The 23,627-nt window shown below is 38.2% G+C and overlaps 1 protein-coding gene across 1 annotated transcript in view; it reads right to left on the bottom strand.

The window, feature by feature from the left end:
- Window positions 1–2,257: 2,257 nt before the first annotated feature.
- The window catches only part of BPNT2 (3'(2'), 5'-bisphosphate nucleotidase 2), a 31,945-nt gene continuing 10,575 nt past the window's right edge, over window positions 2,258–23,627 (bottom strand). The window contains exons 2-5 of the mRNA XM_007168632.2: window positions 20,145–20,307; window positions 18,986–19,081; window positions 9,480–9,641; window positions 2,258–7,940 (exon numbers count right to left, since the gene is read on the bottom strand). Of these exons, the coding sequence (XP_007168694.2) occupies window positions 7,669–7,940; window positions 9,480–9,641; window positions 18,986–19,081; window positions 20,145–20,307 (693 nt within the window). The 3' untranslated portion in view covers window positions 2,258–7,668. The remainder of the gene's footprint in view (window positions 7,941–9,479; window positions 9,642–18,985; window positions 19,082–20,144; window positions 20,308–23,627) is intronic.

Below are 23,627 nucleotides of genomic sequence, written 5' to 3'. Positions count from 1 at the left end.
AGTGTGTCGTGAAAGATCAGGAATCCCAAGGCCTGGAAAGGTGGCATGCAAGCTGTCCATACGTGAGCACTGGCCCAGGACCCAGAGCTGAGTAGCAGCTGGACACCAGCTCCCAGCACCCACGGGGCTACCCCTGCTGATGGCCACAGTGGAAAACTCAGAAAACAAGCATCAGATTAAATCCCACACATTCAATTCATTTCTATTTTGGTGGCAGTGATAGTAGCGTTAAGAATAGCCTTACAAACTCTAAATCCATCAGGGGAGAAAGCTGTGTAATTAGAACCTTCATAAATACTTGTGGTCCACTTGGTACTGAAATATTAATTCCGAATGCTAATGTGTGTACATACAAAATTGTCACATGTAGATATTTTTCCACGAGGAGAGGAAGAGCTTGCACTATAGAGCTTTAATATTAAACCAAATTAAAACCCAAATATGCATCAGCTGAGGAATGGATAACGAAAATGTGGCATATCCATACAATGGAATATTATTCAGTCTTAAGAAGGGATGAATTACTGATACATCCACAGCATGGATAGATCTTGAAAGCATTATGCTAAGTGAAAAAAAGCTAATCACAAAAGACTGCGAATTGTATGATCTCATTTATATGAAATGTTCAGAATAGGCAAATCTACAGAGATTAAAAAATCAGTGCCATTGCCTCGAGCTGAGAGATCTGGGGGTTGAAGGGAAAATGGGGGAGGAACCACTAGAGGGTTTCTTTTGGGGGTGATGGTAGTGTTTTAAAGGCGATTGTATTGATGGTTGTACAGCTATGTGGATATACTAAAATCCACTGCATTATGTACTCTAAATGGGCGGTCTGTATGGTATGTAAGTAGTATCTCAATGAAGCTGTTCTATTAAAGAAAAAAAAGATAACCTAGGGGTTTATATTTAACCTGGACTCCAAACCGGTGTTCCTCAGATGTGAGCAGGCATCAGCATGAAACACAGATTGCTGGACCACTCCACCACCACTGCTTCTGATGCGTACCTAAGTTCCCAGCGGATCCTGATGCCCTGCTTGGCAACCACTGCCCTAAAACAGCAAACTTGCGAGGCCAGAGAAGCGCTTGCCCCAAACAAATCCCTACCTCCTGTTTCTACATGGCCCTGGATGAGGATAGGCTGACATCTGAGGGGATAAGAGAACTTGCAGAGCATCAGCAAAATCAAATAATACTGCAGGTGCATTAAAACCCATCCAGTCACATATACACAATGGAATATTACTCAGCCATAAAAAGAAACGAAATTGAGTTATTTGTAGTGAGGTGGATGGACCTAGAGTCTGTCATACAGAGTGAAGTAAGTCAGAAAGAGAAAAACAAATACCGTATGCTAACACATATATATGGAATCAAAAAAAAAAAATGGTTCTTAAGAACCTAGGGGCAGGACAGCACTAAAGACGCAGACGTAGAGAATGGACTTGAGGACCCGGGGAGGGGGAAGGGTAAGATGTGACAGGGTGAGAGAGCGGCATGGACATATACACACTACCAAATGTAAAACAGATAGCTAGTGGGAAGCAGCCGCATAGCACAGGGAGATCAGCTCGGTGCTTTGTGACCACCTAGAGGGGTGGGATAGGGAGGGTGGCAGGGAGACGCAAGAGGGAAGGGATATGGGGATATATGTATACGTATAACTGATTCACTCTGTTATACAGCAGAAACTAACACATCATTGTAAAGCAATTATACTCCAATAAAGATGTTTAAATAAAGCAGAAGCATTCAGGGACAGAAAGCAGTATAGTTGTTACCAGGACGGGGGGGATGGGAAGCGACTGTCCAAAGGGCACAGGGTTTCTGTTTGGGCTGAACAGGTTCTGCAAATGGATAGTGGTGATATTTGCACAACACTGTGAATGTAAATGCCACCCAATTGTACACTTAAAAATGGTTGAAATGGCAAATTTGTTATGTATATTTTACCATAGTAAAAATTTTTTTAAAAAAGGAAAGAAAAGTAGATGCAGCACACCATCTTTCAGACATGACCAATTTATTCAGAAAATTCAAATTTCAGTTTGGCAAAGTGTATCCAGGGGCAGAGGCTGGGATGATCATTTAATTGGAGGCAACCACATTTTCTAGAGCTGTTTGGCCATGGGGTAGTATCTGAAGGAAAGAAAACAAAACTTTAAAATATAATTTAGGGTGTGTGGGTGATAAAACATAAATATTTGCAGAGGAAACAAAACAACCAGCTTACACAACTGAGGCATGAGAAATGCTGATGCTAGTAGAAACCCTTTATTCCACTTAGTTCAACAGACATTAAGCACCTAATTTGTTCCAGACACTGGGGTAGCTGCCGAGGCGGAGGTGGAAGTACAAAAATCACCAAGACGTCATCCGTGTCCTTAAGAAGTTTACAACAGCACATGCAGAAATGAGGGCTACAGGTGAGGCACCAAAAAGCCTGCTCAAAAACCTGGAGGGAGGAGAGTTTACCTTTACTTCTCAGTAGAGGCTGAAGTCGGGACCCTCTTAAATTAGGTGGTGTGGGTGAGGCAGGGGATAGCATGCCCAGCAAAGAAAACTCTGGGGTCTAAGCATATCTTGGCAACAGGAAACGGTCTAGTTCCTCCACAGCCTTCAGTGTGTGAGAGGGGAAGGGGTATTCAAAGGTATTTAGTTTTATTTTAATTCCTCTCATCATTAGCCCATTATAAGAGATTGACTAGGAAGTGAAAAATGATTAAAAAAAAAAACACACACCACATCCAAGTTTGAAGAGGCAGGGACACAGACGGGAAATACCATTTCATAGTGTTAGTGTAAACTCAACTGCTTGTGTATATCCATTTAGTAGCTTAAGTAAAACCATCAAAAGAGGAAAAAGACCCACTGGCAACACCACAGTTCATCACGGCAGAACACAGTCTCTCCTGTTAGACTGTAAAGCTAGTTTTGGCTACTGCCAAGGGTGGATGCAAGGGCACAATGGAAATTGAAGTCCATATTTTACACACAAACTAAAGTCTATAAACATTTCCCACTTAACTGAACATAGATGACGAAGAGGGCTTAGAAGAGATAATTTGGGGAGATAGATGAACTCTTTGCAGGCTGATCTAAAGATGACTTGGGGTGCTGTATCTCCTATTTTAAAAAAATACAGGATGAACAAGTCTGAATAATAGTTTACTATATGTATAACATACACCTCAAAAAGAATTCTAATGCAACATACTACTAATCAAACATCACAGTTTCTGCTTTTGCAATTTACACAAATTACCTGCATTTTAATACTTTAGGGAACCCTTACAAACACAATACACAACAAGTTGTAATATTATTCATCATCCTTAACTTCTGAAAGTTTGGGTTATATTATCTTAAAGGAAAACTAATATTTATAAATCTCATTTTCCCACAGAATTAATTCATCACTCATTTTTAAAAATAATTTTTAAAAAAGAAGCTTCCCTGTAAGCCTTTATCAATGGTAAATTGGAATGCAAACACCTGCTAGGCTTTGATGAAATAAAAATAAACAACTTATTATGACCAGCACCTCATAAAACCAAAACCTCCTTTTGAAGTACAAAGTTCAGTTCTTCTTGCCCTCTTAGTAAATGCTAATCCGAACCCTCTCCGATCTAGGAACCATCCTGGTTTATGTCACATACATACAGTATTTTTTAACATTAAGAAATTCTTGACATGATACCATAAATGGTTGTTAGAACCAAAGTGACTCAGAGTACTAGAATAGATATAATAGCACACTGAAATGGTTTAAGAGTAAAATTAAAAAAAATCTATCATGGTCTTATTAATTCAAATTAAAAACCAAAGGATGAAGTATCATTTCAGACCTATATACATCAACATGCCAGTTCTTATAAAAATGCACTTTAGTTGTATATGCAAAAATAATTTTATATTAATTTTATTTAACTTTAATGAATTTTCCCCAACTCTAACATTAAAAACATTAAAAGAACTTAAATTTTAATGGCAAAAGTTCCTGTTTTCCCCATCTATTAAAAAAAATTTTGTTTTCCCTTATTAACATACAATGCCCTGTTGTTAAGGCACAACTTTTTTTAGGATAAAAATGAAACCATAGGTTTATTTTACACAACAGTTACAAGGCAGACTTTTGTAGGCATATGCTGAGAATAGTTAAATAAGTCTTAAATTCAACCAAGATCTAAACTGAAAAATCACTGCTTCTATCCACAAGCAGTCAACACATAGCCAAGATAAGTAGTTGCAACTAGATTCCAAACTGTCCCTGTTTTAAACCTGCCAGAGCTTGTCTCCAGAAGGCCATTTTCAAGCTGTTATCAAGGAGAGGCAAGCTGGATATTTTCTTTTCTGAGGAATTGGGGGTGGCACTCCAGCTTTCTTTACTTATGTTTAAGCTATGAGAGACAGCTGTCACCTTCAAAGCCCGGGTAAAATCCAACTTTTGAATTAAACATCTGAGACAGGGCAGATGCTTGCTTGGCGGCCTCCTTTGGCTACCCTTCCCCTGGGCTTTCTTCTTCCCTAGTCTTTTCTTAGCCACTGCCCCTCCCACTGCCTCTGACTCAATTTGCACAATATTCAAAGGAAGCACCCAGAAAACAGGAAGAATTTGCACAATTACTACTTAAAACACACAGACCAAGACGCTTGTTACTTCATTATACAGCCATAAACAATTCAATATTTAGAATCAAAGAAAAACTCTAAAATTGGGGAAAGGGGACAATTGAATAACAAAGACAAATATGACCCATCTTGTAGGCTCTGATACTCTCAACTGAAATAGGGATACAATATGAAAACTAATAGAAAAAGCAAGTTTTCTCCAGCAGGCATAGCCAGCCAACTCCTGTATTTTCTGCATTTTCATTCTTTGAAGGATGGGTCAGAAGAAACGCTTTGTAAAGACAGAGGACTTGGGTTACACTTGACAGTTACTTTGGTGGTTTTGAAGGTGATTTTCCTTTACTTTTTGAGGAGTCTTTGAAAAGTAATAGTCAGCTAGGACTCTGCCAGGACTACTCTCTCCATCGGAACTTTACTAGAGTCTCCGTTCTGCCCTAAGATTTCAGCAACCAATCGTGGGATGTAGGTCTACGAGAGAAATCGTGGATTAAGTGCTGGGGAAGAGTATACTGGTGAAGAAAGAGAAACAGAAATAAAAGGAGAACATTAATCAACAGGCTAGGGTGATAGGGAACAAGGTAGAGACAAAGAGGGGCTGAGGAAGGGGACAGTTGATGGATCCTGAGGTTATCAGTGTCAAGATGAGGGAAAGGGAGACAAGGAATTGGGGAGGTGAGGATCACTAAAAGTAAACATTTTAGAAATAACTGTATTTATGTCATTCTTGGGAGATATTATCTGTCTCACTTATTCATGAAAGTGTTTTACTGGTATGCCCTGGCACAGTAATGTCTTACATAAATAAATATAAATACTGTTCTTTGTACTTACATTAGTTCTATAATGTATACTGACTTTTAGAAACAAAATGTTTTAAATTGAAATTTTTATAAAAGCACTTAAAAATCATTAGTACTATACTATACCCAACAAATCACAAAAGTAACACATTTAACTGTCGGCCAGTATCTTAATTTTTGCACACAACACAAGCCCTTCACAAAGTCATTATCTACATGTGGTTTAATAAAATTAAAAATGAAACCAAAGCACCACGCTTGCTAATAAGAACTAGCCCCATTTCCTAATACGCTAGTCCCTTTTCCCTAAGTTTGACAGATTACAATGAAAACAAATGCTTGTACCGCAGGACTCTGGAAACAGCATATTCCTTTGCCATCCCTCCTGAGAAAAAGGCTTTCCTCATCTCGTTGCAAAGAAAGATGCAGTCTCTAATATTCTGCTCAGAATTCCTAAGTCCTGTTTAAATATCAAGTGTTCCAACTACCAAAACTTTGAATGAATTTTCATGAACAAAACCCTATCTATCAAGGCCCATTACCCTACCAGATTGGTGACCAGTTGCTAGAGACGGGGTGGTAATGTGTGTATCACACTAGGTCCGATTCCCCAGTGAGGAATTAGGACCTTGGACAGCGTCATTTGCAAACCTAAAGTTGTAAGCACATTCCACCAGGTGGGGATGCCCATCTTCTGGTCAACTTTACCTCCAAGATGGGAAAATAAATGGAAAGTTGATTTAGGGTTAAAAAATTTAAAGAGAAAAAGAAAGAGAGAGAGAAAGAGAGAGAGAGAAAGGAAGAAAGATATAAAGAAAAGAAACCATGAAACCATAAGAAATCCCTCTCCTTATCAGTGTGTTATGGAATAAAACCATAGCAAAGTCACGTGAAATAATGCTACTGTTTACCTGAAATTTCCAGCTATCACACTGAGAGAAATCAGACATCCCAATGAAAGATATCCTACAAAGCAAGGTTCAAATTACAGTGACACAGTGAATATGTCACAACCTTTCTTCCAACCAGATTCTGCACACTTCAACTGGAAAAAAATTCATCAAAAAGTAACTTCAATCTTCATTTTTTTTAATATGAAGAGAAGATACAAAGTATCTCAAAAGTTAATACTTTGTTTGTTTAGGTTAGATCCATTTATTAATGGTAAAACTAACCATGGCAAAAGCAACCTTAACTTACTCTTGATAATGAGAGAATCTCTATATACAAACCTGGCAAATTTTTTAAAAAGTACTATAACAAGGCTTTTGAAAATAATAAAAGCTAGCTCAATTCGCGTAATGTCAAATAACTTTCAGTTAATAAGAGGATCATTTATATTTTTATAACGCCTTATACAGCATATTTTATCCCTAATGAGAAAATATACCAAATTCTAATGCTAACCCTGAAACCTTAATCCAAACCTTACAAGTTAAAGACTAAATGCTGGTCAAGAGGGAAAGGATGGAATCATGCACCGTCCATAGGGCAAATGAAAATTACCAGCAAGATGGCAGAAATGTTGAACCCAGAGGTACAAACGCACTTTTCTTTATAAAAACAAAACAAAACACACACACACAGAAATTACAGTTACAACGCAACCATCATATATCTATATTCTCTACTAGCTGGTGAACCCGTTATTAAAATTTCAAAGAAAAAAAACAATTTAAGCTTTTTCTATTTTAATCCATAAGAAATATTCGGTAAGCGATAAATAGAGAATGTGTTGCATATTAATGAATTTGTAGCTTCTTGTGCTTTCCATCTGAAATAGGGGTAAAAACCCCCAATTATTTTATTTTCAATGAGATATAATTGTAAAGTAATATTAAACATCTACACAAAATCAATCCTTTCTTCAGCCCAATTCTATATGAAAGTACTAACAAACAGTGAAGATTCATGATATTGTGTGAAAATGGTGACTCATAACAATGTAGACTCGACTATAGATTTTAATTCACAAATATATATATATGCGCCTTGTGTATGACAACTGTACGAAAATAGTCTCAAAAATAAAGACAATACTTGAGACAGGAAGCAACCCATTCTCCCTGATCTTGCATCCTATCACAGGGAAAATAAGTCTCTGATGCTTCATAAATACTTTAAAAGGTTCAGGATGGCCTTCGCCATGCAGTCTCCACCGATGCTTTGACGCCTCCAGCGTTTCAGGCTGACCGTTCAGCTCTGGAGGAGCTGTGACCTGTAACCAGCGCGGCTTATTTATGTCCCGTCTTCTCTAGACTGGGGAGTTTTCTGACCAGGGCTTGGTGGTTCACTCTGATGCTGGCAAGGAGCCCCCCTTCAACGCCGTCGGCGCCCGTGTAACTGATTTCTTCCCCACTCAGGGTAGTCATGTGCCCCCCAAGGGCTTTTAAGATGGCGTTGCCGGCACATATATCCCACTTCTTGATATATGTCGCGTGGATATATAGATCAGCTCTTTCTTGACTCTTATCAGGCACATCCAAGAGTGCTAAAACTTTATAACCTACAAGATAAACACAGAATTTAGGTTACTGTCTGAAAGATTTGAAGAAAGGAGCTTACTGTTTTGAGTACATTGTTACAATAACAGCACAGGGTGCGCAGGAGCTCTCTGTACTATCTTTGCAACTGCTAAGCCTAAACTTATTTTAAAAAATAGGTTTTTTTTAAAGTAATAGTGCAGACATTCAACCCAAATGAGCAAAAAAAAAAAAAAAATACTGCAAAGTAATTTATTAAGCTGTTCTCAAATATAAACCAATATATGCCTATAATTTTTTAAATTTAAATCTACTTTGTGCTTGTCTTCTACAGGGTGATAACTTCAACATGAATCGTTTCCTATGGACTATTCCACTACAGCTAAACACCCACAGGTTTCCCTTGAGTCTCCAGGAAGGCTGGATTTGAAAGAAGAAAGCACAAAATAATGCTACTATCTTAAGTCTTTTTTGTAATGAGGCAGAATCTTAAAAATAAAATAATAAAATAAAACAAACCCAGAAGAAACTGGGTCTAAAATCTAGTTTATCCCATTCCTACTGGGCATTTTGGATATCACCTTTCCTAACCAACCTAAGAGCCTGTAAGAAAACAATAAAGCCATGTTAAGAAAGACACGTATAGGTCAGCAGTAAACTAAAACTGTTAGGCTTATAGGTTAAAAGCACTACTTTTCCCTTTATTATTTATTACTGTGCTGAAAAGGTTTTCAAACACAAACGTTTCTGACTATAATTTGCTATCTGTTTGAATTAAAACACTTCTGTCATATTAAACAACACTCAAAACAAGGGTGGACAAATGACCCATGAGCTAAATCTGGGCCATGGTCTGCTTTTGTACAGCCCTCAAGCTATAGATTTTTTTTTTTTTTTGTATTTTTAAAGCGCAGTTTAAAAGAAAAATCAAATAATAGTATGCAAAAGAGATCATATGTGACTCACAAAGCCTAAAATATTTACTATCGGGCCTTTCAGAAGAAGTCAGCTGACCATGAGCTGGAACACAGGGAATGCAATAATACAGAATCGACATTAAGCTGGATGGGCACTAGACTCTGCGGCTCCTCCCAGACACGAAAGCTGAGGAGTTCAGGGGCGTTAACAGTGACCAAGGGGTTAGCCATTCTAGTAACACTTCTGATGATTCCTGGCAGCCCGCTGCTAAATGAAGCATTGTGATGTGCTGGATCTTGCTTTCTCTCCTTGCTATTCTTACAGTTAAACTAATAGCACAATTATTTCACAATCAGATCATATATATAGCAACCATCAATGTCAGAAATAGGCCTTTGTAGTATTCGAGGAACAGAAATCACCACTGTGAGACTGTTTCTATTGTGAGACTGTCTCTACCAAGGAGGCACGTGTGACTGAAATCCCGCTTTCGAGATCACCAAGTAGGAGACCACGCCTGTCTTGAAAGCCCACTGTCCATTCTCACTTTCTTCCCAAGGATGGGACAACCAAATCTGCCTCCTGACATGGCCTTGGCCACGCAGGGAACACTGCACAGGCACCGCAGGGGAGTAGGAACATACCAGCACCACCCGCTGGGATGATTGTAGTCTGGTTTCCGAAAGTCTGAAGAGCAACCTGCTTGACCATTCCTGAATGTGAGCGAGACACAACGATCCTCGGGGTCTTCTCATTGTAAGCGGTGCGGGCTTTCACATTTGACCCACGGTCTACCATCGCCCAAGCTGGAAAGAAAATGTAATAGCCAGTAATGGCACTGAAGCTTTTAAAACCAGAACTCAAAGTACCAAGAATGACTGAAAAAAAACTTCTTCCGAAGAATTACTCATACTTTTTTCCAAAACAGGAAGCTTCTGTTTTCTGAGTACAAGAGTAATATGTTTATTTTTTTTACAATAGTCACATATTAAGACAAAACTAAAAGAGGCTATGCAATCCTGCCCAACCAGAAACAGTGACTATTAACTTCTTGATTTAAGAAAGCCCAGGCTCCGGAGCTCCCTGTAGGGTAGCTGCCGAGTCTTCACTGGGACCATGCTGCAACTCAACTTCTCCCACTTCCTTCCCTCCCTTCCACAAATCTGATCCCAAGAGCACTCTCTAGTAAACATCCTGCACTCTAATCTCCACCCCAAAGTCTGATTCCTGGGCAACCCAACCTGCAGCAACCTACGACATAATTCAAAATTTAAAAACGACTTTTCTTCTATACTACCTTTTTGTCTGATATATTCACGGTTTCAATTATTTGTATATTGGCTCAATTTCCTAATGAGCTTTATAAATATAAAACAGTCAAAGAGGTACGTGAGTTAGGTTTACATATCTGCTACATCAGAGAGTATAAAAAGAAAAAGCACTAGATTTCAAAATAGACCAGAAATTTTTAAGAAGGTGGGGAGATTGCAGAGATGGCTTGAAATGTTTTTCTTGGTTTGAAGTTTTCTTTACTGACTACCAAACTATACAAGAAAACAAACTTACTCAGAAATATCCCAATGAGATTACTGTTCTAGTAGTCACTCACTGGGAGATAAAATATAGTCCACCACAGCTAGCAATGTCAGCAGCTACGTTACCACTTACTCCTGGCTGCAGAAAAAAATTTAAAAAACGAACAGAGTCTAGGTTTCTGAGTTCCCCAAGCTGATGGCAGTCTCTCAGATTCTTCTCACACGTCTTTCCAAAACCACACACAGCAACAAAGAGAACAAAAACACAGTTAACTTATACCTAAAGAATAAGTAGGAGACAGAGGATAGCTATAAACACAAATTTATCAGAAGGAAGGGGAGTAAATACCAAAGACCAGCAGAGTAAGTACTGTAGCTGACCCTGTGTAGGGAATATGGCAGGAGCTTCACGGAAGTGCCAAGACGTCAGTGGTGGCAAACTCAGACAGCAACAGCCAGAATCTCTCCCCAGAAGGAAAGGTCCCATCTAAAATGAGAACTACTGAAAGGAGGCCTGAGACTTGGCAACAAAGCAGTGAGTAAAGGAGGCTTGGAGAAGATACGGAAACAAAAGTGACGTCTCAGAGCATACTGGATGAAGTACATCTTTTAGGATGTTTCTCTAAGAGAGACAATTTGGAAGACGGCAAAGAGGACTAAAAGGAAGGAAGGGGTTGAAGGTAAGGGCCCTATTGAAACAAGAAAGGGTCAAACAAGAAAGAAAAAATGTGAAAACAAACAAAAAAAGATGCCTACTAATAAAGACAATGCCTTCCTCACACTAACAGAAAAGAAAGCTCGTGAACCGAGAATTACCCCAACCCCTGTCCTGCTACCACCCTTCCCTCAATTCCACAGAAACTGGATCAAATAGAAATAAGAAATATAGAACTGCAATGTCTATTGAAAAAGAAGAAAACATAAGGAATGACGATTAAAACATTTCAGGCTACTTGAAAATTTCTACAAAGCAGAGTTAAGACTATAATGCAACACTGCAACATGGTTAAAAATAAACAAGCAACAAAAAAAATAAAAAGAATGCTATGGAACAAATAAAAAAGAACAAATCAGAAGAGATAAATAAACAATAGGAAGATATGAAATGGGAACTCATATAACAGAGGAAAGAAACTGAAGGAAAAAAAAAGGACAAAATCATTAAAGGCTTAGTACTAAATCACAGGACACACAAGGGACAATAGAATTGCCCAAAAACACAGAAAGCAATACGAAAAACAAAAAATAAATGAAACAAGTAAACACATAAAAGGGACCAGAGTAAAAGTGACCCATATGGGAGCCAATGAAAGAAGAGTCAGCATACATAATTAGTAGTCCACGAAACAGAAAAACAAAATGATGAAACAGAACTAATCTTTAAAATTATGATTCAAGAAAATGTCCTTGAAATAAAGAGAACCTAAATGTCCACATTGAGACATAATATGGAGACAACTGCCCAGAATGTCAACTCTGAATCTGAGATAAGTCATAGTTCTTTTATGAGACTCTAAAGATAATGTTCTTTGGCATTCCAGGCAAAAAGACCAAGCTACTTACAAAGAATAGAAAATCAGGTTATAAGCCTTTTTGTCAAGATTCAACACATGCCTACACAGATGTCACACCAGTTCAAGAGTGTATACCATTTAACCAAGAAAAAACGGTGTATAGTGGATTGAATAATGTCCTAGCAAAGTTCAGGTCTACCTGAGCCATCAGAATGTGACCTCATTTGGAAACAGGGTCTTTGCAGATGTAAAGCTGAGTTCATAATGGATTAGAGTGGACCCTAAATTTAGTGACTGGTATCCTTATAAGAGGAGGAAATGCAGAAATACAGAGACAAAGAGAACGTGAAGAAGGAGACATGGACTGGAGGAAGTGTCTACAACCCAAGGCATGCCAAGGAATGCCTGGAGCCACCAGAAGCTGGAAGAGGCAAGGAGGGAGTCTTCTCTTGAGCGTGACACTGTCAACCACTTGATATCAGACTTCTGGCCTCCAGAAATATGAGAATACAGTTCTATTGTTTTAAGCCACCCAGTCTGGGGTAATTTGTTATAACTGCCCTAGGAAACAAATACAGTTTTAAAATACATATATTTTATAACTAGCCAAGTGGTCTTTCCAAGTATCAACACTATAGAAAAAGCTTTTCCCATGTAAGAACTCAGGTAATTTGGCATTCAGGAGCTAGCTCTTCTAAAGTAATCTATTAGAGGACAGACTTTATCCAACCAAAGGATGACTGAGGAACTCTCAGCGAAAGTACTGCTGGTAAGCACTGAATAAGTGTAACTGTGGATTTAAGAGAAAGACAAAGATAGGAAAAAGGTGTAGAAATGTTACCTCAGAGTTGATTACTGAGACTTGAAGGACACCATTTAAATCTGAAGATTTGAATAGTGGAGTAGAAAGATAAACATCAAAAAAATATGATTGACTAAAATGGGATAGTTGGTGAAGAAGGCTAAACTAAGCTAATTTAACTGCTGCTGCTAGGAGAGAACCAACAGGTAATACCTGAAGAAGATGACTATATAGTGGTATTTAAAGAGTAAAGTATATATTAAAGTGTTAGTAAAAAATGCAACAACAAAAGAACAAATTAAACTTAAAAAGTAATAACTGTAGTTTGAATCACATTGAATATATAAAAATCCAGGAGATAAGGATATTAAAGAGAGAGAGAGAATGCCTACTCTTGCCCCAGAATAACATCTGTTTGCACCGGAGGTGGTTTTCACCCTAACCCTAACTTGAAAATTGGTAAAGGAAAAGAGTACGGTGTCTTTGAGTAGAAACCATGTTTTACGGTAAATAAATAACCCCAAGTTGATGGAGAACTTTCTCTACAGAACTTCAGCTAACATATGTAGAAAAAAACAACAGAATAGAAAATCTCATTTTACATCTTAAATAGATCTTAAAACTATTATATGGAAGGTTTAATGGAATCCTGATTTCAAATGATGCCAAAATCTCTCTCTAGATTACCTGCTGATAGCAAGAGAATCACCATAATTTTATAACTGAGAAGTCTGGTCATGAACACCTTAACCATCTTATTAACATCATTAATAGCGAGATGAGACGTATGTCACGTAATGTGATGCAGTAGGAAGTACATGAAGAGTACCTAAAATGTGTTCTTGAGAAAAATATTTAACCTTAATCCAATCAAGCCTCCAGATCCGTTACATTTTATAAGAAAAAGAAGATGAAAAATAAACAAGTTAAATAACAGCCTGGGAAAATAATCAGAAGAATCCAAAAGGCAGGACATTCTATGACAAGGGACCTGATCTCCTCGACAAGTCAATGCCTGGGGATAAAGGGGACTGGGGGCTGTTCTAGGGTCTAGATTAGAAGAATTTAACACAGCAACCTAACAACCAAAAGAAATGCTTGTCCCTTGACTGGATTTTGGTCTGAGGTAACAGGTTGTAAAATCCAATTGAGGAACAACTGGGGGAAATGTGACTATTGGATCAATTATGGAATAATTCTTAATTTTATTATTATATTAATAGTACTGTTCTTGTTTAGAAACATGTTCTTTTTAGACATGCATATTGAAATATAAAGGGGTAAAATGTCATGATCCTTGTAATTTTTTCTAAAGTACATGGGCAAATAAATAAATAAATGAATAAATAAATAAAAGCAAATATATAAAAATGTTATCAACTGTTAAATCTGGATGGAGTACATGAAAATTCATTATAATTGGTTTTTTTGAATTATTCATAATAAAAGTAAAATAAGAAATGAGAAGCAAAAAAATCCTCTAAATTCTTTTTAGAGATGATCTAAAAAAGTTTTATTAAGAAGTGAATTTACAATGCTGTATCTCTAGAGGTCAGTATTGTGTAAGAGAATAAAGACTATATCTCAGTAGACAGTACCAGAGTAATTTTAGATAAGAATTACTAATTTAATATTAAAAATATATATTTCAGATCACATAAACTCAAGACATTCAGTCATAACACTTATATGGACAGAATTATTTCAAGCCCCTTAAAAAAATACAGTAGGTACTTAAATAAATATAAATGATTGATGTTGATGATAAGGTAGTAGTGATAAGCTAAAATAGCAGTCAACAGAATATGTTTAGTCTATCTATAAGACATGCTAACAACAAGTCCAGTAGGAAATAAAAAGTGGTTGGTACTTTTCTACACATACTTCAGACATTATAACTTATTTTTAATAGCTACAAATTTCCACTGAGTGGATATACTACACCTACTTATATATTACTTCATTAAAATATGTACTATTCAAGTATCTCTTGCTTTTAAGTATTTCACTCAGTGAATTAATTCTAATTAAGTCTGATAAGAATTTTGATCAGCTTTGTTCTAACTGTTGCCAGCAACAATAACATCTAGCTCCCATTATAGTCAAGTGTAGCTAAATTCTGGTAAATACACAATACTTGACAGTTTGTACTCTGCCAACATCAATATACAGTCTGGAAGTGAAAACAATAGTCCCAAAGAGGGCACAAGCCAAACAAACCTTCGATCCAGGAATGGAAGGTCAACCCACACCTAATTAAGGGCGTATTGATTCTTTTGGAATGTTTGCTGACTAGCAAGCACCTTATGTTCCTAAGCCTATGAGGGGGGCGTATTATATATTCTGATGGAATAAAGGTTTTTAAAAATGGAGGTTTTATTACCGCCATTCTCCCTCCTAACATGAACAGATGTGGAGACCAGGACCTATCGGCCTCTCTGACATCAACTTTCTCTGCATTTTCTCTATCCCAGTTCTAATTCTCTTTGGGCAGCAGGCTCTGTTGGCAGCTAAGCATGCCACGTGACATTTGGCCAATGAGATGAAGCGGAGGGCTTCAAGTCAGTCTTTCCAAATAGAAAGAATATCTAAGATAGATCTTTTGTCCCTTTTCTTTGCCCTTTCTTCCTGCCTAGAATAGAGCCATGGTAACCGGAGTCGCCCATTTTTGTGAGCATGCAAACAAAATGCCACCTTCTAAGAAAAAAAAGCAAAAAGAGGAGTCAGGCATTTAAGAGAATCAGAAAGCCACTGAATCACTCCTACCCTGTGGCCGTCTTATTAGGTGAGAAAAATAAAGCCCTTACCTGTTTAACCACTGCAACCACGATTTATTTTATACGCAGCTAAAGGCAGTCTTAACTGACAGAAACAGGCATGAGGGACATTGTCAGAAGAATGAGAGAGGATCTCAAAGACTTAAGCCCCGTACATAACCTTTATGTGCCTGTTTTCTCTTTTTTATTAAAAGAAAATCACCTATTTCCTATTTTATATTCTTTCCAGAGTTACTTTGAGACTGAAGTGAATTTATGTCAATACACTTCACTAACTGTGAAAATACTAAACAAATGTAAGATACTAATAAGGAGTGGTTAGCTCTTACAGTAACATTTTAAACTGTATGGTTTTTTCGACGAGAGCTGCTAAGGCCCTTTTCTCATCTACAAAAAAGACAACATTTTTCCTTGTCACCCAGAGTTATCGAAAGGTTCAAATGAGATAACATAAATTTGTAAACACTATACACATGTTAGGAATCACGGAGTTATAATTACAAAAGTGGTGTGATATACCATTTGCACGAAATGTCTGGGGTTGACTCCTCTACTTTAGCTGGATGATCTTGAGGAACATATCAAATTTCTGAGTCTCATTTTCTCACCTGTAAGTGCGATGCTAGTAGTAACCGTGTCCCTCCCTCAGGAGCCGGACGAAGTGTAGCAGTACTGATACGTTACACTCCAATATCCACTCTCCCTGTGTTCCCTGAGGGACAGAGCCCCTGAATTTCAGCTTGGATGGCCACTGAAAATAAAGACTACATTTCTTCACCTCCCTTGTGGCTGGATTCCAGCTATGTTTTGATCAATGGATGTGAGCTGAAGTGATGTGTACAACTTACAGGTCAAACCCTTAGTGGGAAACATCTTCCGCGTCTGCCTTCTAGCCCTCTCCACTGCTGGCAAGTGGATGAAGCAGTAAGCCATCCTCAGTCATGCAGATGAGGGCAACTAACTTTAGTACAGCAAAACAGCAAGAGAATTTGTGTGAGAATTTGGTACCAGGGAGCTGCCAGGGCCGCCCTGGTCTGCTTACATACAGGCTGCTGGAGAAGAGAGAAATAAACTGTTTTGTTCAATCACCTGTATTTTGGTGCAGATTATTACACAGCTTCAACTAGAAGTCTAACCTGTATACTAACTAATTTGGTAAGGACTACACGAAATATGTGAAAGCCACCCATAAACCATTGAGCAACTATATAACTAACCTTAAGGCACACTACCACAGTAATGGCGTGAAGCTTCTGTAGCTCATTAAACTGTCAACTGAAAAAAACTACCTGAATTATGAAAAGGAGTTAAAAGGTCAGATGACACAAAGCAGATTTCGTTCTGAAATGCAGAGCCAATCCTCATATATATATGTTTAGCCTACCTCAGAGCAGCTAGAATTCGGGTACAACGTTATTCTGCAAAACAAATCATCTAGAGTAATAAAAAGTTAACTTTGTCTCTATTTCTCTCCACTTGACAGACAGCATTTTTATGCAGTGCCAGCCACACCAATGAGACGCGATGAATGAGGCTGGAGTAAACGATAAAACCATACGGATGCCGATGTGTTTGTCTCCTAGGGCTGCTGCAACACGTTACCACAAACTTGGTGGCTTACAATGAGAGAAACTTATTTTCTCACAGCCTGGAGGCCAGCAAGTCCAAAATCGCGATGCTGGCAGCATTTGTTCCTTCTGGAAGCTCGAAGGGAGACTCTGCTCCGTGCCTCTCTCCTCGCTTCTCGTGGCTGCCAGCAGCCTTTGGTGTCCCTCGGCCTGCACGCATCCCTCCAGGCCCTGCCTCCTATCACATCGTCTGATCCCTGGTATGTCTGCGTGCTCTCTGTTTCTTCTAAGGATGCTCTCGTTGGTTTAAGGGCCCACCCTAATGCAGGATGAGCTCATGTTGATATTTACCTCAATTACATCTGCTGGGACCTTATTTCCAAAAAAGGTCACATTCTGAAGTTCTGGGTTGTTATGAGTTGAACTGTTTTCCCCCGAAAGATATGTTGAAGTCCTGACCCCCAGCACATCAGAATCTGCCTCTATTTGAAAATAGGATCATAAGTTACTAGCAGATGTAATTAGTTAAGATGAAGTCATGCTGGAGTAGGGTAGGCTCTTAATCTACCATGACTGATGTCTTTATAAGAAAAGACACACAGACACAGACACACAGGGAGACACAAGACACACCAATGACAGAGGCAGAGACTGGATTTACACCAAGAAACCCCGGGGATTGCTAGCAAACTACCAGAAGCTAAGAGAAAGATATGGAAGGATTTTTCCCTGTAGGTTTCAGACAGTACGGCTCTGGCAACACCTTGATTTTGGACTTCTAGCCTCCAAAACTGTGACAGACTATATATCTGCTGTTTAAAGACACACTGTTTATGGGATTTTTAATGGCAGCTCTAGCAAACGAATACAGGGATGGATGTGAATTTGCAGGAGACATTATTCAGCCTACTGTGACCGGTCAGCAGGGCTGCTTTTAACACTGGCAAAGTAGCTACTGTCCCCATCAAGAACTTCATCACCTTCGAGAACAGTGGAGTCAAAAGGGCCATAAGCCTAGCCTCAAGTTTTTGACGGGAGTTACCAATTAAAAGTATGAGGATTCCCTTCAGACTGTCAGCAATACTGCTTATACCATGACTGTTTCCCTCCACTTCACCACCCTGAAAATTCACGGTGTCCTCTTGGACTTGTAACCCAGAGTGCACACCATCACTGATATCTGGAAGACCATGACTAGCCTCTCTGGCAAACTGCAGATCCCAAAATGTCATCCCGGGATTCATTAGCTCCGGCAAGGCTTTGGGCAAGGTCATTCCTGAGCTGAATGGCAAGCTCTTTGGCATGGCCTTCCATATTCCCACTCCCAACACGACTGTCATGGATCTGACCTGCCACCTGCAGGAAGCCAACAAACATTACTGCATCAAGAAGGTGGGGAAGCAAGGGTCTAAAGGAGCTCGGAAGGGCGTCCAGGCCTACAGAGGGACTGGCCTGATTATTAAGACTTTCACAGTGACACCACCCAACTGTAATGCTGAGACTGGCACTGCCCTTAACCACCAAAATATCAAGCTCATTTCCTGATATGACAACAGGTTGGGCTAAGTCCACTTCACGGTGGATCTCAGAATGCACACAGAATCCAACGTGTAAGAGCCCTGGACCTTACCCCCAGCAAGAGCATGACAGAAGCAGAGAGGAGCTCAGCTGCCGGGGAGCCCACGCCCAGCTGTATTCCCCGACACGCTAAGAGTCGTTCACCTTCATTTAACACAGTTTCTATTCTCTAAACAAGGTTTAGAAAGCTCTGCTTTGTCATATATTATTAGTACCAACAATAAAATCCTCACTGTATCCAGGGAGGGGGTGAGGTAGGGTAGGGGACTGACTTTAACAACTACTGAGCTGCAGCTGAGATTCCAACAGGACAGTAAATACTACAGACAAATGGTTTAATAACGTTAACTCTTGGAAGCTCTAGCATATTTCTTACCTGTATATTGAGAAAATGGCTTATGTATTACTCCTAGCACAGGTTTACCATTTACAGCCACACACACCATAGTAGTAACATACTTTCGAAGATCCTCTACAAGAAAAAAAAAAAATCCAATAATAAAAACTATTATTAAAATAATTTTAGGATTGAATTTAAAAATCAGTTTCAAGCATTTAGAATAGTCCCTGTACAAGGGATGTGCTCACTAAATATCAACACTATTATATCATCAAATCAATTGCAGTCTAGGAAAAACTTTTTACAAACAAACCCCTCAATATTCCATATTTCTACTATTTCTGCAAAATACTGTTTTATAATTTCAGTTACTATCAGATATACACACCTAGTGTCTTCTCCCTGTTTTCCAAATAGTTCTCTACTGAGTGTCTGTTTTGGGTCAAGTTCCGTGCTTAAGCGCTAGAGTGCAAAGGTGAAAAAGTAGAAGCCTCCACATTCAGAGAACGTACCGTTTAGAAGAACAGATATATAAGCAATCAACTTTTATGTACCAAGAGAACAAAGCAAACACAGAAAATCATATATCTCTGTGTAAGAAATAAGGACTAGGAGAAGATCCACAGAAATGAAATAGGAGCTAGGACTAGGTGAAAAGAACAGCAATAGGAGGTGGGAGAAGTAATTCTGTTTTGCTGTTTACTTGTTCCCTGGGTGCCTAGGATTTACTGTCTTGAATTCCAAGAACAGATGCATATGCAATAAAACCTAAATTCCAAAAATCACAAGTGAATATTGTATTCTGGCTATATAAATAAATACCTCAATAATGAGCACCTCAATAAATAAATCAATATGTAAATAAACACTTCAATAAATTGGGGTCTGACAGGAACTATTTTGTTGTTGTGACTGCTAGAAACTTCCCTTCACTAAAGAATCAGTGCCACAGTGAGAGGAGGATGCCATAATACAGTGGTCTGAGGGAAAAAAAAAAGGTTGAGAATAACTGATCCACTCCAGAAGTTGCATATCACAGTGCTTTAATCCAGCTCTCCGTCTTAAAATCTAATTGGAAAAGTTGTGTCAGATTGGTAAAGTACTTACCACCAGGAATACACCACCTGCCCTTGTTCTGGTTCTCCGATACATAATGGCAACATAAAGTCTGAGATCAATTTTAATTTAAAATTACCCGTATATTCCTGTGTAGCGTCAAGTGGGTCAATCCAGACAGTAACACTCTCTGCTGGTACTTCCTGAGGAGTGGCTATTTCCTTCAGGATGTCCTCAGGAATCTTACGATCCCATAAGATAACCTCCTGATCAGTTGCGTCCACATGTTCCTCAGTATTTATCTGCAGTAAAAATAGTGGACAGTTAAAAAAGTTTTAAAGTTAGAAAAAAATCACTACCTGGAAAAAACACAATAGAGAAAAACAATTCAGACAAAATCCCATAAATTGAAAGTACATAAATATTCTTATTTAAAGGAATGCCACTGCAAAATGAAAATATGTAAGAAATTCCAGCGACATTGTCTTCCAGTGCTTTCCGATCTAATTTTCGAAATTAGCTTGTTGTGTAAGAAGGACAGAGAATCTAAATATAGAGAAATATAAAAAGAAACTAAACATCAAGGAAACAAGCTATCTAAAAATTAATAATATTTAGGAAAAATAATAGATCTAAAAGTGTGAAAATGGACTGACAATATTATGGAACACTGAACACAAGTAACTATAAGAGTCAGAAAGAGAAAAGTGACAATGGACTTAAAATTATGCCTTAAAAACAATATGACTTAAAAACAATGATAAAGATGTCAATTCTCCCATCTGTAAACTGTAGATTTAAAGCAACTTCAATCAAAATCCCTACACTTTTTTTAACCCCTTCTTGGAAACAGAACAAGCCATTTTGGGGAAAGGGAAAAAATATATATATATATGATATATCATGATATATATGTGAGATATATATATATATATATATATATATATATATATATATATATATATATATATATATATATATAATATCATGGTGGGGTGACTTTCCTTGACATATTTTGGCTTTTTCCCCCAGCTTCACTGAGGTATAATTGACAAAGCTGAATGTATTTAAAGTGTACAACATGATGAGATGATATACACACACATTGTGGAGTAAGAACCACAATTAAGTAAATTGACGTATCTACCACATCACGTATTTACTTTTTTCTTTTGTGGTGAAAACACTTAAGATCTACTCTGGAAGCAAATTTCATGTATATAATTCAGTAATATAAACCACAGTCACCTTGCTGCACATTAGATCCTCAGAACTTATTCATCTTAGTTATAATTGAAAGTTTTTTCTTTTTTTAAAAAATAAATTTATTTATTTATTTATTTAAGTTTGGCTGTGCTGGGTCTTCGTTGCGGTGCGCGGGCTTCTCACTGAGGTGGCTTCTCTTGTTGCAGAGCATGGGCTCTAGGCGTGTGGGCTTCAGTAGTTGTGGCACGCGGGCTTCAGTAGTTGTGGCTCGCGGGCTCTAGAGCTCGGGCTCAGTAATTGTGGTGCACAGGCTTAGCTGCTCCGCAGCATGTGGGATCTTCCCGGACCAGGGCTCGAACCCGTGTGCCCTGCATTGGCAGGCAGATTCTTAACCACTGCGCCACCAGGGAAGTCCCTAATTGAAAGTTTATACACTTGACCAACATCTCCCCTTTTTACCCCATCCCCTAGACTCTGGCAACCACCATTCTGCTCACTGTTTCTATGATTTTCACTTTTTTTTTTCTTTTTTCTTTTAAGATTCCACATGTAAATGTGATAGCATACAATATTTTACTTTCTCTGTCTGGTTTATTTCACTTAGCAGAGTGCCCTCCAGGTTCATCTATGTTGTCCCAAATGGCAAGACGTCCTTCTTTTTAAAGGTTGAATAGCATTCCACTTTATATGTATGTGTGTGCGTGCATCACATTTTCTTTATTCATTCATGCATAGATGGACACGTATCTATCTGTTGTTTCCATATCTTAACTATGACGAATATTGTTACAATGAACTTGCGAGTACAGATATTTCCTCCAGATACTGATTTCATTTCATTCAGATATATATCCAGAAGTGAGACTACTGGATCATATAGCAGTTCTATTTTAAATTTTTTTTGATGAACCTCCACACTGTTTTCCATAATGACTGTACCAATTTACATTCCCACCAACAGTATAAAAGGTAAGAGTTCCCTTTTCTCCACATCCTTGCCAACACTTATCTCTTGTCTATTTGATAAATGCAATCCTAACAGGTGTGAATTCATATCTCATTGTGGTTTTGATTTGTATTTTCCTAATGATTAGTGATGTTGAGCACCTTTTCATACATCAGATGTCTAATTAGATGTCTTCTTTGGAAAAATGTCTATTTGGGTCCTTTGCCCATTTTTTAATTGACTTATTCTTTTGCTGCTGAGCTGAGTGACTTCCTTACATGTTTTAGACATTAACCCCTTATCATATATATGGTTTGCAAATATTTTCTGCCATTCTATAGGTTGCCTTTTCATTTAGTTGACTGTCTCCTTTGCTGTGCAAAAAGCTTTTTAGTTTGATGCTGTCCCACTTATCTTTGCTTTTGTTTTCCATGCTTTTTGGTGCCTTCTCCAAAAAAATCATTGCTAAGACCATGCTAAGGAATTTTAGGTTTTAGGTATCACACTTAAATCCTTAGCGTATTTTGAGTTAATTTTTGTTGCGTGGTGTAAGATAAAGGTTCAGTTTCATTCTTTTGCATATGGATAACCAGTATTCCCAGCACCATTTATTGAAGAGACTATCTTTTCACCATGGTGTGTTCTTGGCACCTTGTCAAAGATTAGCTGGACGTATATGCATTGGATTATTTCTGAACTCTATATTAAATTCCATTGGTCTATGTGTATGTTTTATGCCACTATCATATTGTTTTGATTACTATAGCTTTGTAATATAATTTGAAATCAGAAAGTGGGATGCCTCCAGCTTTGTTCTTGCTTGGCTACTCAGGTCTTTTGTGGTTCCATATGAATTTTAGGATTGTTTGTTCTATTTCTCTGAAAAATGCCATTGGAATTTTGATAAGGATTGCACTGAATCTGAAGATTGCTTTGGGGAGCACAGATATTTTAACAATATTAATTTTCCCAATCCAAGAACAAGCAGTATCTTTCCATTTATTTGTATCTTCTTCAATTTCTTTCATCAATGTCTTTCAGTTTTCAGTATACGGGTCTTTTACTGCCTTGGTTACATTTATTCGTATTTTATTGTTTTTGACGTTATTGTAAATGGGATTGTTTTCTTAATTTCTCTTTCAGGTAGTTCATTGTTGTTAGTGTACAGAAATATAACTGATTTTTTTTTTTTTTAATAAATTTATTTATTTAATTTATTTATTTTTGGCTGTGTTGGGTCTTCGTTGCTGTGTGCGGGCTTTCTCTAGTTGCGGCGAGCAGGGGCTACTCTTCATTGCGGTGCGTGGGCTTCTCATTGCGGTGGCTTCTCTTGTTGAGGAGCACGGGCTCTAGGCGCATGGGCTTCAGTAGTTGTGGCACTCGGGCTCAGTAGTTGTGGCTTGCGGGCTCTAGAGCACAGGCTCAGTAGCTGTGGCGCACGAGCTTAGTTGCTCTGCGGCATGTGGGATC

The sequence above is a fragment of the Balaenoptera acutorostrata genome, chromosome 17 (assembly GCF_949987535.1).
Source record: "Balaenoptera acutorostrata chromosome 17, mBalAcu1.1, whole genome shotgun sequence".
Classification (NCBI taxonomy): Eukaryota; Metazoa; Chordata; class Mammalia; order Artiodactyla; family Balaenopteridae; genus Balaenoptera; species Balaenoptera acutorostrata.
The sequence above is the reverse complement of the archived record's forward strand: the minus strand, read 5'-3'. Positions and strand labels throughout refer to the sequence as shown.